At 58.8% G+C, this 17,670-nt stretch overlaps 1 protein-coding gene across 1 annotated transcript; it reads right to left on the bottom strand.

Moving 5' to 3' along the window:
- Positions 1-507: 507 nt before the first annotated feature.
- NSUN2 (NOP2/Sun RNA methyltransferase 2) lies at positions 508-16,636 on the bottom strand. The gene is made up of 19 exons (XM_075540851.1): positions 16,471-16,636; positions 16,224-16,381; positions 14,654-14,758; positions 12,900-13,005; positions 11,803-11,874; positions 11,371-11,455; positions 11,026-11,218; positions 8,965-9,039; positions 7,748-7,878; positions 6,654-6,727; positions 5,529-5,659; positions 5,205-5,307; positions 4,528-4,712; positions 4,175-4,267; positions 3,817-3,952; positions 3,657-3,737; positions 3,273-3,411; positions 1,939-1,978; positions 508-1,435 (listed from the first exon to the last, which is right to left on the bottom strand). The coding sequence occupies exons 1-19, from the start codon at positions 16,567-16,569 to the stop codon at positions 1,048-1,050; spliced, it is 2,394 nt and encodes a 797-aa protein (XP_075396966.1). The 5' UTR covers positions 16,570-16,636; the 3' UTR covers positions 508-1,047.
- Between the last annotated feature and the right edge of the window lie 1,034 nt (positions 16,637-17,670).

Genomic DNA, 17,670 nt, shown 5'->3' with positions numbered 1-17,670 from the left:
CTCCCCAGTGTGGTGGTCAGATTGAGCACAATTCCCACTGTGCTTCCAGTGTTGTCCCTTGTAGTGCTGTGTGTCAGTAAGGGCCAACGTGTCCTCTCTGTGCAGTGCTCTGAGCAATATGGTCATCGGGGCTTGTTGGGCCAGAATGTGTTCCACTCTCCTTCCCTATTCATTTGCTCGTGTGCACTCTGATCACTCGCCCCTCTCCCTGAACTGCAACTTCAGTGCTGTCCCCTAAAGTGCATTCTTCTGGGCACGGGATCATGTAGTTGGGATTGGGGCCAGTCCCAGCAGGCCTCTCTTGGTTTGCTGCCTAGTGCTAGTATGTTACAGTCACGTCTTTGCACACGGGGTGTAAGTTTACATCCCCACAGGAGATGGAGAGAGGGAACAGACTTGGATGAGAATCTTCGGTTTTCTATAAGGACATTTAATTCTGACTCTTCTAGTCAAAAGCCAGCTTCTTCCTTAGTCGCCTCAGCAGGAGAGAGGAGAGTCAAGTGGGCACTCAGATCAGAGTTCATAGCTCTTTATTGACCCGCTCTGAGGACCACACCTCCCATTTCACAAAGCAAAGCCCTGGGTCCCAGTCCCCAGCAGCCCTCCCTGGACCCCTCCTCACAAAGGCACCGACATCACCTGAGACCTCAGACAGCGACCCCTGTGCACGTTTGGCCACACAGCGTGCTACATGGGGTGGTCTCCCGAGTGTACCCGGGCAGAGGTTCTTTCTATAAATAAGTGTGAAAAACCCTGGGCCTCTCCGTCAACCTAGGCATGATAAAACGGGCCTGGGGATTGCTGTAGGGGCAGTTTCATTGTATTTATTTGTAGAAAAGATTTTACTGGTGAAGGTCTCTGAGCAGCAAGACGTGCCACCCAGCCTGGCCCAGGCCCGGCAGGCAGCTGCAGCACCAAGGACAGAGCAGCGAGCTGCCCAGTCTGGTCTTCCTGGTCCACTCACTCTGCTCAGCTCCTGGCCAGCTCTGGGTGGGGTCTGAGCCCCGCCCCCACTACCGAGGCACAGTTTCCTAGGGGCCACTATCCTCACTGGGGTAAGCTTTCCTCAGCCATGTCACCTCCTGCTGCCCCCTCTGTGCTTCCCCCCTCAGCCGTGTCACCGTCCGCTGCCCCTTTGGAACAGCCATCCCCGGCCGTGTCACCGTCTGCTGCCCCATTGGAGCTGCCATCCCCGGCCATGTCACTGCCCCCTGTGGCCCCTTGGCTGCCAGCCTCTTCTGCCTGCACATCAGCCTCCGCTTGGGTGGCGTTCTTGCTGGCCGGGGCCACCTCCTCTTTCCTCGTTTCTCCCGGCACCTCCACCCCCATCATCCGGAGGTAATGGAGTCGCTCGTTCTTGGGAACAAAAGTGCGGAAGGAGGTCTTCCCTCGCCACCCACACATGACAATGGGGCACTGAAGGGTCCCGGGCTTCCTACAAGGAAAAGGGATTCAAGTGAGGCCTTCATCATGGTCAACTCCACATCCAACACCTAGGACGAGGCCGGACGTAACACCGGCAAAGCTCCCCCAGTACATTCATCGGGCAGGACAATGCATAGACCTTGACTTCTGACGCGTCAAAGCTGAGCCCTGTGCCCTCACTTCTCCCAGTAACGGAACACGGAAGGTTCCTGGTGACTGGCCCACCTGAGTGGCCTTTTGACCCTAAATGCTCACCTCAATGCTCCCAGGGGCTGCTCACAAAGGCTTCTAAGCCCGTCGGGAGAACCGCCCCCTGCCCCCACCCCCACCCGTCCACACCACGGCCCTGTTGCACTGTCACCTCCTCACAGATGTGGTTACTAAAGACACACTTCCTCAGTGGAACGTCCGAGAATCCCCACCCACCTTACAACATCTGCTCGCTGGCCACCTCTCCACCGTGGGCACACATGCTCACATGAACGCCCCCCAGGTCCCCACGCAGGCACTTACCCAGCATCTGGTTCGTACTTCAGGACGACGCTCCCTTTCACTGCAGGAGAAACGGACAGGGTTGGTCAGGCTGGACTGTGACACATCTGAGCTTTCTGAGGGGGTGCTGGTTAGAGACTTTGGGGAAGGAGAACAACAGGAAGCCTCATGCCCTTGGCCCCCGAGGGCCTGGACAGAAAAGAGGCCGGCAGCAAGCCGGGCACCTGGGAGGTAGCAAGGCCAGTGGAAAGAGGGCCAGCGAGCCAGCACCCACCCAGGACTTATGGAGTGCCTCAAGTCCCCATGAGAAGGCTGCAGAGAAACCCTGGCGTAAGCCGCCAAATTTAACAGTAAGTAACAGCTGCAGTTCCCAGACACAGCAGAATGGCTTACGAGCATGGCTCATGAGTCACCCTGCAGCCACTGACCGCTGGAATAAAAGGAGAGGCAAGTCCAGGCCCCTCCTCGCCTGAAGCAGTCTGTGTGCCACACCGGCTTGTGTCGAGGAGCCACAACAGGGGACAGACCTCACGGGTCCTGGCCTCTCGTTAAGCCCCAGGAAGATCCATGATGCTCCAACTACGGCTCTGCCAATTCCTGAAGCTGGTATAACGCAGAGCCAGAAACGCTGCCCACCCGGTTGAAAGAGAGGTGAGAATGGGGTCACATAGCAGCAGGCTGTGCGGGAGGCTGGGGACAGCCAGCAGCAGCCTCTGCTCAGGTGGCCAGTGCCATAGCTAAACCCTGCAGTGCCCTTGGGGCAGAAGGCCTGGGTACTTGGGCCCCGAACGGCCACCGGTGGAGAGCAGACACACCCACTGTGGGCTGCCTGGTCCCAGAGCAGAACCGCACCCCCAGTTCCCACCGAGAGCCAGGTGCCAGGTCCTTCTGAAATAGCTCCTGGTGGACTGGCGCCCCCCAGCTTCCGGTCATCAGAGGGGGGGGCGGGCGGGCATCAAAACACCTGCACCCCTGGGAACCAAGGGGCAGCACAAACCAAAACCAACCAGACACCCGCTGCCATGGTGCCAAGGGGAGGGGTTTCCAGGACACAGGGCCTTTGTGGCTACACTCTTTACAGGGCACCCGTGTGGGCAGCTCAGCACTAACTGGCTACACTGCCAGCGCCCTCAGGGGTGTGAGACCCAGGGTGACCAAGTCCATCCTGACTCTCAGGCCCTACGATCTTCAAGGGAGCAGCTGGTGTGTCCCTGGTCAGCAGCCCACGCTCCCCCAGCAGTCTAGGAAGAAAGAACACTGACCCCAAGAGTGCTTCTGACCCAGACGGTGTCCACCCCCAGCCAGGAGCACGCTCAGAGCCGACTCGAGTCTGGCCCAGGCCGCCCACCACATACCCATGTCCTTGGCTTGGCTGTATGTCTCACTGCTGAACTTCCTGAAAAATGGGTTTTCCTGTGTCAGCAGTGTTTTCACATCTTCCAAGGACACAGTGACAATCCTGGACTTGATGAACGGGTACAGCGTGTATATTCCCTGGTGGGGAGGGGAGCTGCTGAACAACAGAAACCCCACCACCCAGCACCCTCACCAGGGAGAACGGGCCAGAACCACAGAGCCAGGGTGGGTGGGCTGGCACAGGGAGGGCTGGAGGTCCTGGCTGATGGGCCATCTCACACCCTGGCTCCACACTGTGCCCTGAGGGCAGGGGCGGGGCCAAGGGCAGTGTCCCCACACCGTGCCCACGCTGTCAACAGCAAGGTCACATGTGAGTTTCCTACCTCCTGTGCCAGCCGGAAGGCGCAGTCGAACTCCTCGGCGCCGTTGCTGCGACACAGGACCTTGATGCCGGTGTTGATCACCTGCCCGGGGCGGGGGGGAGACACAGGTCAGTGGCTGTGGAGCTGCCCTGCCCCCGCCCACTCACGGGCCGGCGCATACCTTCACACGCTCGCTGTTGTTCAGCAGCACGCTGCGCAGCTCCTTGGACACCATGTACAGTTGCCGCTTCTTCCCCTCCGTCGTGCGCGTCAGCAGGTTCTTCCTGGGGAAGGCCGAGTCCAGCCCGTAGAAGCTCCTGCAGACAGAAAGTTGCTCACGGCTGCCCAGCCCCCTCCCGAGCCCCCTCCATGCACACGGGGCAACCTGGGACGCTGTGCAGACGGCGATGGGCTAGGGGTACTCGGATGGACCCTCTGGTCATCTCCCCAAGGGGCAAGAAACCAGCAGCCATGCCCCTCCTTCCCCACCCAGCCCGGGGCCTTCCTCGGGCGCTAGACAAGGGCTGAGCCTTGCTTACTGGATTGGGGGAAACAACGGGTCGTCGTCGGGGATGAACACAAACGGGTCTTCCTTAAATCCAAACAGCTTCATCTTCTTCGACGGAGGAGGGCTGAGGAGGGCCAGAGAACCCGCTGCATGGGCGAAGGTGACGCCTAAGGCACCCACCTCCTCTCCTCCCCAGGGCACTGTGCTTTCCCCACTGCACCTGAAGACCATCCTCCTCTAGCCCAGCAAGCAAGCAGGCAGCATAGCCACCACGGGGCAGGACAGGAGGGTGTCAGAACCTCACTCACCAGCTCTCCCCCCACACATCTCATGCCCCCACCCCACCCCCACCCATCACAGCTCGCCCCATGTCATGGCGCTCACCCGCACACGCCGTCTCTCCGGTTGGCCTCGCTCTCTGCACCCTCCAGTCCCTGGACTCCGTCCCCGTTGCCCACCTCACTAAGGGGTTGGCCGTCCATCTCGGTGGAGTCCCTGGGACTAGACTCACCGGATTCACCCAGTGGCTGTGAGGGGGCACGGTCACCTTGTAAACAGCTCTCCAGCACCTGCAGGAAGCGAGAGCAGCCGATCCACACTGACTCATCCCTTCTCTCCCGACCCCCCAAAGGACACGGGCCACCCACCCACCCACCCACCACAGGCTGCCCCAGAGCCCTGACTCCCAGTGAGCACCACGACCCGCCTGCCATGCTGGCCCAGAGCAGAGGCTGCAGGTAGAGTCACAGGTTAAAAGTGGAGCAGAGTCCATGGCACAGGGGAGGGCAGGTGAAATCCATTATGTGGTGAGTCACCACTTGCCCCAAGGGCTGCCCAGCAGGCCTCCAAGCACAGGCCAAGGCGAGACCTTGAAATCAGATGACCCATGAGCCTGAAAGCTTCGTGCGAAAACACAAAGCATGTAAAATGCCTCGTGAATGGTTTCCACATGGATGACCATGAAATAGCCTTTTGGACAAACCTGCCCACCAATCCCAACAGCCATGCTGCCCCAGCACCCCAACCCCCCTGTAGAGATCAGGCCTCGGAGGGAAGCGCACCTTGGGCTTGGGCTGACGCTTATTCCAGGGCATGGAGGACGTCTTGACGAGCACGGCTACGAAGAAGCCCCCTGTGTTCTGGTGATGGGGCAGGATTCTGAGGCTAAGGACGACAGGAAGCCACAGTGTGCTCTCAGGGTGGCGGCAGTGTGGCTGGACGGCCTCCAGCTCCCCTCGCCCACACAGGAGTCACAGAGTGTGGCTGGCAGCTCCCGGGGACGAAGCAGGGCTTACCTGCCTGAGGGATCACTGCTCCACTGGGGTCAGCCCCGAGGCCGGGTGGTCACCCCACAGCAGAGAAGCCTGCTCCTGCCCCTGGCTTACCACCGTTGCAGATTCAGAGCCTGCAGTTTTTCCGGGTCCTTTGGTGGGAACATGGTGGGTCGGATTTGGGTGTGCCTGCTGTGTGGGACCTCGTCCCAATCTGCAAACCACTGTCCGTCCTTGGTCATGACCTGAGATGGAGGGAACAGAGGCCACCAGTCAGCTGAGCATCAGGGAAGCACAGGCCAGTGGTGGGAGTGCTCCCATGAGACACGTGGACTCATACCTCCACAGAGCTGGGAGACCACCCACAGTCATGGCGAGAGTACCCCACAGGACCCGGGAGCTGATGCTTTCAGAGCTGGGAGACTTTTATAACCCTGAGACACTGTTCACAGATGACCCAAACGCACACACTGCTGAAAACGCTGGACTCCTCGTGTCCACTGACCAGTACAACTGCTAAGACCAAACTCCACTGCCAGCGCGTCCACCTGACTCGCAGTGACCCTATTGCACAGGGTAGTTTCCGAGCAGGTAAGTCTTCATGGGAATAGAAAGCCTCACTTTTCTCCCAAGGAGAAGCTAGTGGTTTCAAACTGCTGACCTTGTGGTTAGAAATGCCACCGGGACCCCTTACAACTAGAGATCATTTTCCATTCTTATTTGTTGCTTCAGATTTAACACTAGAAAGTGGGGTCTCCTACTAGAGGTACAACTTGAATTTCCGTCACTAAGGAAAGCTGGGGCCACACCTCTGGAACTTGTGACTCCCATAAAGAGACACAGTCCTGGAAACGCACAGGGGCAGTTCTGGCCTGTCCCGTAGGGCAGCTGTGAGTCGGTCCCCACTGGATGGCAGGGAGTTTGGTTTCTGGCGGGAGGAAGAGGAGGCAGTCTGTTTCTGTACAGATGTGCAGCCCTGGAAACCCCACAGGAGCAGATGTACACCCTGTCCTATGCAGTCGCTGCGCATCTGGCTTATCCTTAGAGGTAAGAGAACACACAACATTGGCTGCTAGGTGCAAAACCAAGGCCAAAACGTTTCCATTTGCAGGGAAACTGACAGAAGCCCACCCTCTGTTACTAAGTCTGAACGACGAAGTCAGGTGTGGCTTTGACCTGAGCCAGCAGCCGCGAGAGGCTTGGCCCCAGTTAACAAGGACAACTCTGCAGGGACCATACCTTCCAGTGTGAGAGTCCCGGCATCCACTTCAACCCTGGCAGCTCAGAGGACACGTCCGCCAGCTCCAGGGCACCTGGGAAGCAGAGCACAGACAGGTAAGGCCCTCCCTGTGAGTGGCCACTCTGGGACCCAGCCACAAGCAACCCCAGGGATACAGAGCACAGCCACCAGGCCGGCTGAGGCAGTAGCCGTGGGTAGTCGTGTGTGTGTGTGTGTGTGTGTGTGTAGTAGTAGTAGTAGTACTGCACTGAGCAAACGTCCCCATGGGTGGTGGCCTGGGATCAGGCTGGGGAACCTGGGGGTGAGCTCTGTGCAGGACTGGCCAGGACTCAGATGGACGGAAAGCTGATCTGAGTAGGGCAGGCATAATCCAAGTCACACCCTTTGTTCTTTGGGTGTGTAGCATGTTGACACACAAAAGCCAGGCCCGCCACCTCTGAAGAGAGCCATCTCAGCAGCAGAGAGAACTCCTAGGGGACCCAGAGGAAGCGCTACCAGTGGAGCACGTTCAAGATCTCTGTGCAAAGGGGGAGACCAAGACCAGGGGCTGCAGCACTGAGACCACGTGGCAGAGCAGAGGGCCCCGGACAAGGCAGGAAGACCATGAGACAGAGCAGAGGAGCCTGGCTGAGTTCATGAGACATGAGGCAAGGCCGCAGGCTGGCTTCCCAGCCTACAGAGGCAGAAGTCAAGTGACCACAGCCTGAGAGGCTGGCTGCTAGGTGAGGAGGTGTTGGTGTGGACCAGTACCTCTATCTTGACTTGTGGCCTCCTGTTTCCTCCCCTAAAAGACCACCCCTCATCCCGAGTGCTGCCTGTGAGTTTCTTGTGGTCACTGGAACAGAGCAGAGGAGAGTGCCGAGGGAGGGAAGGTTGGCGGCAAAATGGGTGAAGAAGGCTGGAAGACAGAAGCTAGCCTAATCCCTACCTTGTGGCACCAGGGAAGACAGAAGCAGTCAGAAGAAGCCCCTGCTCCCTGCCGAGTTCTGGAAGCAAGCAGAGGTCCCTGAACTGCCCACCCCCTCTAACGCACACCCTCTCCACTGCACTCCAGGGACAGGGCTCCGCGGGACGGCGGCCAGGCCATGCCTACCTTCACTCTTCTCCAGGAGCGCGGCCACGACGGCCTCGTCCTCCACGGGGTTCAACGAGCAGGTGGAGTAGACCATCCGTCCACCCAGGGCCAGCTGCTCGGCGCCCCGCGTGGCAATGCGCAGCTGCAGGCTGCGTACAGAGCAGAGCACACAGATGACACTGCTGAGGCCACCAGGCCACACCCACCAGAAAGCAGCAGACACATGGAGAGGGCCCAAGGCAAAGCCGCAGCGCCTCCAGACACCCCGACTGGCAGTTCCTGGGTGATTTGGATAAGGAGCCCCAATGGCGTCCACGGTGACACCCTTGGTGGCTCCAACTTCCCCAGCAACCCAATGGAGCAAGGCCATCCACTTCCCGTGGGGGGGACATGAGCGGGCTGCGAGTGGGAGCCAAGCCCACTCACATGGAGGCCAGGCAACATGATGCTTCTGGTCAGCTGTGCCCTGCGCTGTGAGGTGCCAACACAATGACCGAGGTCAGCAGGGGACACTGCCCAGCCCAGCGAGACTGCCCACCCAGGCCAGGCAGTCACAGCAGGGAGCTGCGGTAGGAAACGGTCATTCCTCCACCTTTTAAGAACCGTCCCACCAAGGCAGGCACTTCCCCTGCGACCATGCAGCCGGCTGGGGCCGCCCCTGAACAGAGGCACAGACTCAGCACGAGGAGCCTGCCTGGGCAGAGACAAGTTACTTAAGACAGTCATCTGGTGGCACCAAGGTCAGGCATTGGCTGCTAGCTGCAAGGTTAGGGGTTCCAACCCACCAATCCCTTCACAGGAAAAAGCCGAGGCTGGTTACTTTGGTGGGATGTGCCCCACACGACACCGCAGTCTGAATCCAGTCGACAGCAGTGGGGGTGAGTCTGGCTGATGAGGGGGGCTGGAGCCCCGGAGCTAACTGGCAGGCTTGCTCCATCAGCAGCACATGGGCAGTACGGTAGTAACACCCATGAAGTCTACATCAACTAAGGAACTTTCAAAACCTCACTGCCATCGAGCCTACTCCACCTCACAGAGAACAGACTGCCCGTGAGCTCCCACGGTGCTAACCCGAGGGGAGTGCAAGGCCCCGTCTGTCTCCACCAGAGTGCGGTGCCGGAGGCCTGGCCATCTCCGTGAACGGCACATCAGAGCATGTGCTGAGACACACTCCCCGAGCTGCAGCACTTCTCATCACGCCTCACTGGGGGCCCCGCCCACCTTGGCAGCCCTACCCGTGCAGCTGCAAGCTGTTCAAGGTGGTCCACTTCTTCCACACGTCGATGTTCTTCCGCATCGTGCCATCCCCGCTGGAAGGAAGGGGCCGACAACTTAGACCCAAGTGACCCAGCCCAAGGACACGGGCCCACACGGCTCCAACGCCAACACCATCACAAAGTCCCCGCCCAGGCCCGGGCCTCGTCACGACACGTGCAGACCCTCCCTCTCCATGCAGACTCCAGACCCTGCCAGAACCAGCACTGGCCACCTCGGGCCCAGATAACAGCATCTCTGACTGCAGAGCCTGAGCTTCCACTCTGGTCTCGCAGAGCGCAGGGAGGCCCGGGTCCGGATCGTCCAGGGGTGAAGCACAACAATGACGGGGACATTCCAGCTGGATGGCCGTGGACACATCTCCATTCAGAAGCAGCGTCCCATGGCAAGTGGCCCGGCGCTGGCTTCTCGTCAGCCCTTCCCTGAGACCCCACTCCCGTCTCTCCTGCAGGGGGACAACTGGACTCTAATTAGAGGACATGCTCCTTGCCTCCCACACAGGCAGAATTCCTCTTTTGTCTGTCCCCGAACCTCCCAGGTGTAATCCCTGCCCTCTGTGGGACTGCCTGTCTCACCTCATGGTCATGACCTTGATGTAAACCCACAGCCATAGACCTTATCCTGACTCTGGATAGAAAGAACTGCCCCTGCCATCCCTGTCCCATCTTTCTCTCCAGCAGCAGCTGGTGGCTTTGAACGGCTGATCCTGCAGTTAAGCCACCCAGCTCACAACCACGCCCCAGGGACAGGCGAGCCCAATCCTGCTTTCACACTCTGACTGGCTCACAGAGCAAACCAGACCTGTGCTTGCCACGGACTCCCACTCTCAGTGCCCACAGGGAGAGCAGGGGAGCAGGTGGCCAGGACTGCGTCCCAGGGCATGGGTGGCAGGCTCAACCACTCAGCCTTTGGCCAGCAGCTGGGAGCCTGCCCACAACACAGGGTGGGTGGCAGGTGCTCCACCCCCTGGAGCCGTTCCCTGAAGCGATGCCCCGCAGCTCCGTTTGCCAAACACATTCAATGACCACGCGAGAGGAGGGGGCGGTATCCTAGCCGAGGTGAAACGGCAAACAGCCATTGGGAAAAGTGAGGACATCACCCTCATGATGTCTAATCCTGCTATCCAGCAGGAAGCAAAACCAGGCCACACTTCTCTGCCACCGGCCAGCCACCAGCAGTCGGTCTGTCACTCCCTCCCACGCAGGCATCAGCTCCAACTCTGGGCTGGGTCCCAGGAGAAGAGCTCAAGGCAGCTGCCCCAGCACGCACCACGCCCTCACTGCCATGCCTGCCTCCCACTCCTGACGACCCGGCTAGCCAGTCACACCAGACCACCAACGGCTTCCCACACCGCCGAGACCAGCACCCTCGGATCGTGCTCCGTGCTCCGCCCACCCCCATGCCGGCTCCTTGGGCACCCGAGAACCCCGAGTGCAGTCATCTCTGCACCACAAGGGGCCCTGGGAGTTGGAACTGAGCCCCGCACCACCAGCAGCAGGCCGAGGAGGACGCTATATCAGCAAACTGCGGCTCCCGGCCACGGGCAGCTCTCCGGTTACGTACACGCACCGCTGCAGCCAAACTGAGAGGGGTAGGATGCAGACAAGGGCGGCGTCATTAATTCATGGACACGTATTTATGACTCTCGAGTGGTCTTTGAATTGCTGTGAGGGACAGGATTGCCTTTTCCATCTCAAGTTTGCCAACCCCTGTCGTAGAGCAAGCAGATCACACGGCACTCTCGAGGAAGGGCCTCCGCTTCACTCGAGCATTCTGAAGCCCACTGGTATAGCGAGGCCAAGAGCCACCTCGGGCAGGGCCACCCAGACAGTTCACACTACTCTCTCACCCCGCTCAGCACACACCCACTAAGCCCTGTCTCAACATCTATTCCTGCAGCTGTGTGCCGCTTTCCCAGCTCCACTGCTACACCCAGGCCACCTGCCAACGGACCTGGATCTGGCAGGACATGGCACAGGATGTGCACCTACTTGGTCTTGTGTACACACACACACACACACCTGCAGGGGACATCACACAGGATGCGGTCGTAGAAGAGCATCTCCTTGCGGCCATCCACGTCCATCTGCAGCCGGGGGATGCTGGCCGCATCGTGGTTGACCACCATGATGCAGGGGCTGCCCAGTCTCTTGGCCTGGTGGACGAGCAGGTAGCAGCGCTTGTTGTCCACATCGTTGGCGATGACAAAGCCCTCTGTGCAGGGAGATGGGGACAGCAGCAGGGAAGAAACGCGGTCAGAATCCACGCAAAGGCAGGGAGTATTCGGGAACATGCCAGGAGCCCAGAAGGGGCCCCTGGAACCTGGGGGAACCAGGGCCCCCAGCACCCCCGCCCCTGGAGCCCACCTGGGAAGGGGATGTTCAGGTCTGCATGTAGCATCTCGATGAGCTGGGTGGTCTTGGAGCCAGGGGCTGCACACATGTCCAGGATCTGTGAGCAGGAGAGAACCACAGCACATGAGCTGGCTCTTCTCAGAGGGCCTATGGCTGCCCGCTTCCCCAGCAGCCCCTTGGGAGAAAGTCATGGCAATCGGCTGAGGCAAAAACTCACAGCCTCAGAAAGCCCACACGGGGGCCGCTGAGTCTGAGCTGACATGCCAGCAAGGGGCTGGGTACATTTTCATGCCTGGGGGGTGGAGGCATGAGCGCTATTAAGATAAAAGTTCTCAATAAAATGAAAGAAACAGCCACACGTGGACAGCAGCCTCTCCCCACCTGTACGACACTGTACCCTCCCCACACCCCGCCCACGACAGTGGCTGGCCCTGCCCTGGGTACCTTGTGATGGGGCTGGACACTCAGCAGCAGTGGGGGGATCATGCTCACGGCTTCCTGGCGACTGATGTTTCCCTGAGAGAGAGCAGAGCCCGCAGCCCATGGAGCTGCTGCAGGGGCAGCACTGGACTCGGGCACAAGGGGACGGGGACCACAGAGGGACAGGGCAAGCCTGCTGTCACAGAACACTGCGTCAACGACAGCGGGAACTTCCAAAAACTAGGGAGAAAGGTCCATGATCTCCCCCTTCCACTGTTCTGCGAGCCTCTCGGACGCATGGGCAGACGGCACCACCTGGAGCCTGAGTGACTCGGTGGGAGACCCTTCGCCTTCCATGTCAGGGACCTGGGGTAACTCCCGACCAAGGCCCTTCAGGAACGGCCTCCACCTGTCTGTCAGCAGGGAGTGGGAACGAGTCTCCAGACTGCAGAACAGGTGTCTATGGGATGTCCGGATTCAGTGGGCCCAGAAGAAAGGTCTGGTGAGCCACATCCCATGGTGGGGCCGGCAGGCACCTAGCTCTGAGGGGTGAGGCCCCAGTTGGAAAACCCTGACTACCCTGTCAGCTGTGCTGACTCACAGCCCTGCACCACCGCTGCAGGTCAGCCACTTTGTCAGGAAAGGAACCTGGGGCTCACAGCCAGTCAGCCAGTGCCAGCACTGGCCTGGCCACTGACCCACCAAGGACCCAGGGCACCACATCCTGGGTGGCTGGGCAGCGGGGTACCCTGATCACCCCAATTTTACCACTCCCAAGGACCGGCCACACCCTCAATTCACTGAGATTCTAATTCTCGTTTTAACAACAGGACACCAAATACATGTATGCCCCGCTTTTCTTGATTTCCTGAAATTAAACTTCCCACATATGGGGTGACGATCAATCAACAGACCCCTTTCTTAAATTGTTAAGAATAAAAAAAAGTCAAATTGACACCATGATGATGATGACATCCTCACTAACTTTCAAGACAATGCACAACACACACCTAGTTAGAACCTGCTACCACACACACCAAGGGCATGAACCGCCCAAGGGAGCGCTCACGCTCACGCACACACCACGCCCAGGGGCACACACAGTGAGAGCTGTCACTCACAGACTCCGTCTCGCTGACCAGAAACTGGTGGAACTTCTCCAACTGCGGAGACCTGCGCAGGACCTTCCGACTCAGGTTTGTGTGCCAGGCCAGCTCCTCGGGATACCTAGCCAAGAAGGGCAGGAAGCTCACATACCATTTGTACACAGGGCAGAGGCCCCCATGCCCAACCCTGCTACTGCCAACACGGCCCTGGGAGTCCCGGCTACCGCTGTCCTGGGAGCTCAGGCCAGGGGGGAAATGGGAGAGTCGGTGCAAGCTTGAGGTGTACAGGGTAAACACACAGCACGGCCTGACGGATGGACACTGGAGGCAGAGGGGTGCCCAAGGCCCAAAGCACCGGCACAGGGTGGACAGCTTGGAGCACACAGCACTGAGCAGGGACTGCCGGGATGGATGGCGTCTTTGTTGACCAGAGCTCCGGACAGGAAAGCCCTGGCTGTGGCAGGCCACTTGACCGTCCCCTTACAGGGCAGGGTTCTCAGGGGAAGCAGTGGCATGCAGGTACCAGCCTGTGAGTGTCCTGAGCTTGCCCCCACACACGCCATCCATACACGCCCTCCCCATCACACCACTTGCACAGCCCACCCGGATGGCCAACTTCAAATTCAGATGCGCAGTAGAGACAGAACCCAAGTGGGTTCCCACTGTTCCCAACAACAGCACTTAGGAACCTCGAATACACAAGACGGAGAATGCAGCCAGGAAGCACATGACTTTCACAGCTTGACACCTGCACCTTTGTGCACCGACAGATTTTACATTCAATGCAGCTGTTTCCAAGAGTCATACTCTCCAGAGAGCCTAGTCTTTCAGGAAAAAGAACTATTTGAAAATGTGCCATACCTTTCAAGGATAAAGTAAAACCACCACCAGCTCGCCTGCGCACCTCAAAGTCTGAAAAAAACTTTTAAAAAACCTCAGAAACATACATCGACTACGAGAAAGCCCCTTCAGTGCAAACACCAAAAAAAGAACACACGCACCCAGACCCAATCATCACAGAAAGTCAGAAATTCAAGCCAGATTCAGAAAAGGGCATGCAAAGAGAGAGATCATTTCTGACATCGGATGGATCTTGACTGAAAGCAGAGAACACCGGAAAGACGTTTACTTGTGTTTTATTGACTATCTACCGGCCACTGTCTGCCATGCGTGTGAAAGTTGGACATGAATAAGGAAGACTGACGAAGGATCGATGCATTTGAATTATGGTGCTAGAGAATACAGACAGCACCATGGACTGCTACAAGGACAGACAACCCCTTAAGGGAGAATTACAGTCAGCGTGCTCCTTAAAAGCAAGGATGGCAAGATCTCATCTTACATACTTTGTAAGATGACCAGTCCCTGGAGGAGGAACCATGCTTGGTAAAGTGGAGAGGCATTGGAAGAGGCAGGCCCACCGCGAGAACGATGCACACAGTGGCTGCAACCAGGGGCTCTGGTGCAGGACCCTCTTTGGTGCACAAGGTCGCTATGGGTCAGAACAGGCTCGATGGCAGCTAACAGCAGAGGCACTTGACTGTGTGCATCACAACACAGTGAAGAACGCACCTCATTCGGCCCCCGCAGAGCCCGTAAACGCACGAAGAAAGAGAGCAGGGATGCTACAAGATTTAAAAGTAGAAAAGGTGTGGGTCAGGGTCATACCCTTTCACCATACTCATCGGACCTGTACACGGAGCAAACACTCCCAGCCGAGGACCCTATTCTTTGTTCCCCGAGTGACAAGTGGGCACCGCTGTACCTACCAGCTCAGAGGCTGTGGAACCTCAACCTTCTGGCCATCCACCTCCAGGTTCTCCAGCTCCTTGAAGTACTTGTTCTTTAAGCAGTGGAGAATCTCTTTTGCGTGGCTATGGAAAGAACAAGCAAATTTCAAACCCTTCTGAGCAGTGAATGTAAAAGTTTATTTACCCTTCTCTCTCTTTCACGTTTCCAGTGCTTTGAAACTAAAACCGACTTAGCACGGTGGAGAGGCTTTCTTTTCTCTGCCTTTCTACTGCTTTCCTTCAAAAGAGCCACCCGAGGGGACTTCAGAAAGATGCAATTGGCAAGCAAGGGCACTTTCCCAGAAACCATTTTCAGCCCCCTCATTGTAGGCAGTGATGGTTAAACCCAAAATGACTTCCTTCCTGCACAAACAACCCGACCTGCAGAAGACAGAAGGAAACCGGCCAGGGAAGGGTATTCTCCAGTAAAGTGAGTGGACGGCAAAGAGGAGGACTGCCCACAGTCACCTGCGGGAAACCTGAGGCTGGGAAGAATGAGTTCAGGGCTTCTCAGCCTCCTACATTGGACGGACTGCTCCACTTGACTTGCAACTCACCTCAGAAAGACGGTTAGCAAAGGCCTTTTCTACAGAAGCTCTCGGCTAATTGCTATTGTGAGTTTTCCAAGAGCTGATTCTGAACCACAGCGACCCCACGTGATAAGAACTGCTCTGTGGGGTTTCCAGAAAGATTACTACCAGATCCTTCTGCCGGCGCGGAGGCAGTTATCAGCTGAGAGAGTCCTGCTGCAAATCCCCACCCATGTGGTCGGTCACAAGAGTGAGGCAGCCCAGACCTCAGCCCTCGCCTGCGCTTCATTTCTTCCTCTGGGGGCCACTAGCCATGCACTCGGTTCAGCAGAAGAATTCTCACTTCCACCATGCAGGTGTCACAAAATCCCTGCCACCAAATCAAGTCTGACTCACGGAGACCCTCTCCAGGGTTTCCCAGACTGTAAATCTTGGATCAGACTGTCTCGTCTTTTTCTCTCCAAAAGGCTGGTGGGTTTGAACCCCCAACCTTGTGGTTAGCAGACAGGGGTTCCATTCCCCTCATAGCCACCCATGGTTACTATCCTAGTCTTCTTGCCACATGCTCCCAACACGAGACCTCCAGCCTTCTCTCTTATCAAATTGAAATCCACTGCCATCGACAGCCTTCTGAGTCATAGCGACCCTATAGGGCAGGGTGGAACTGCCCCTGTGGGTTTCCAGCCTGTTAACTTTTTACAGGAGTCGAAAGCCTCATCTTTCTCCAGTGAAGTGAGCAGCTGGTCGTCTCGAACGACTGACTGCAAGAGCGCAACTCGTAACCACTGCGCCGCATATTCCTAGGCCTGGCATCGCACGTGCCAACCAGCCACCTGTTAGTCCTCGGAAGCCTGTGTTCCTGCCCTGATGCTGGCCAGGAGCTGGTTGACTGGAGATCCACTTGGGAAGATACGGGCACTGAAGCCCCCAAGCGGTGCGTGGAGTCGCCACGGGCCAGAGTGACTTGGATTCCAGGTCACGCGAGAGCGCTAACCAGGGGACCGAGAGGCACGGCGCACCTCTTGTAGCCGGTGATGCGCAGCGTGGCCGGGAGCGGCTCCCGGAGCGCGCCCATGAACTGCTCCCACTCGCCCTCGGGCACGATCTTGAGCTCCTGGTAGTAGTGCTCGAACAGCTTGTTCTCCTTGATGATCTCGGGGTAGCCGCCTTCCCAGCCCTGGGAAACGAAGGGAGTGTCACCCCTAGAAGCCGGCCGAGGCACCCCGCTGGCCTGGGGAGCCACCTTCACCCGCCGCCCGGCCCTACCGCGGCGCTACGCTTCCGGCCGCGCTCGGCGGCGTCCTCGCCGCCCTCAGGCCGCTGCTGCTGCTGCTGAAGCCGCCGGCCGCGCGCCCGCCGCCCCATCGCTGTCCACGCCGCCCGCAGCACCCGCGCCACTCTGAGTCCAGGAAGCGTCGCCCGCCGCGCTCAAGACCCGACTTCCGGGAAGGACGGGGCCTCCAATGCCAGTGCCAGGGGCGTCCACGGCCTGCCGGGCTCGCAGGAAGCCAGCCAAAGGCGCCTCGTCCCCGTCCTCCCGGAGCAGCGCTGACGGCCCGGCGGAGAAGAGCGGCCCTACGCCCGGTCACGAGAGCAGGCTTCCCGTGGAGCGCCCCGGCTTCCCGCAGGGGCTCAGGCAGCGCCGCGGACAGCCTGGCTCGGGCGCCTGCGCGGACCCAGGAGGAGCGGGATGTAGGGCGGGCCAACGATGCGCGGCCTGGAGGGGCCGCCCCCACCCCAAGCCCCGCCCATTCCATCTAGGCCCCTCCTGCGAAACGGTGACCAATCTCGGAGCCCAGCCACAACTCGTCTCTGCAACTTGTGATCTGGTCTCCGACAGCCGAGGCCTCTCCTCAAGACTCAATCTCAACCCGATAGCCCGCCTCGGACCCCCAAGGGTCAGCCCCAAAGGCCTCGTCCAGACCCGCGGCCGCCTTTCCCAGATGGACGCCCCGCCCTCTCGGCCCTTTTGTCCCGCACCAACATTTCGGCATTTTAGGGTTCACGACCGACTCCCAACGCCCCCCCCTCTAACACTCGGCCTCTACTGGAGCCCGAGTTCCCGCCCCTGAGCCCTTAGCCGCTTCAAGACCCCAGGCCCTAACCGCTATCCAGTTAGCCCCGCCCCCAGGTAGCGACACCCGGGCCCCGCCCTCTAGTCAATCAGCCCCGCCCCCTCGCTCTTTGCTTTTCTGAACCCGAGATCTCGCTTTAGAAGGATTGACACAGTGGCTGCAAAAATAGGCTGAAGCATAGGAACAATTGTGAGCATGGCGCAGGGCCCGGTGGTGTTTCATTCTTACAGACTCGACGGTATCTAACAGCCTAGACTCTGACCCCGAGCTGCTACTTGGGTCCCCAAGCCCTGCTCCGCTGCCGCCTTACCCCATCCGACCCCAGGGCCCCGCCTTGAAAGCTCCCCGCTCCACACTGTGGCTGCCTCTCTGAGCCTGAGACCCCGCCCTC

This window comes from Tenrec ecaudatus, chromosome 2 (genome assembly GCF_050624435.1).
Source record: "Tenrec ecaudatus isolate mTenEca1 chromosome 2, mTenEca1.hap1, whole genome shotgun sequence".
NCBI classification, from domain to species: Eukaryota; Metazoa; Chordata; class Mammalia; order Afrosoricida; family Tenrecidae; genus Tenrec; species Tenrec ecaudatus.
This window is presented reverse-complemented; position numbering and strand designations above follow the sequence as displayed.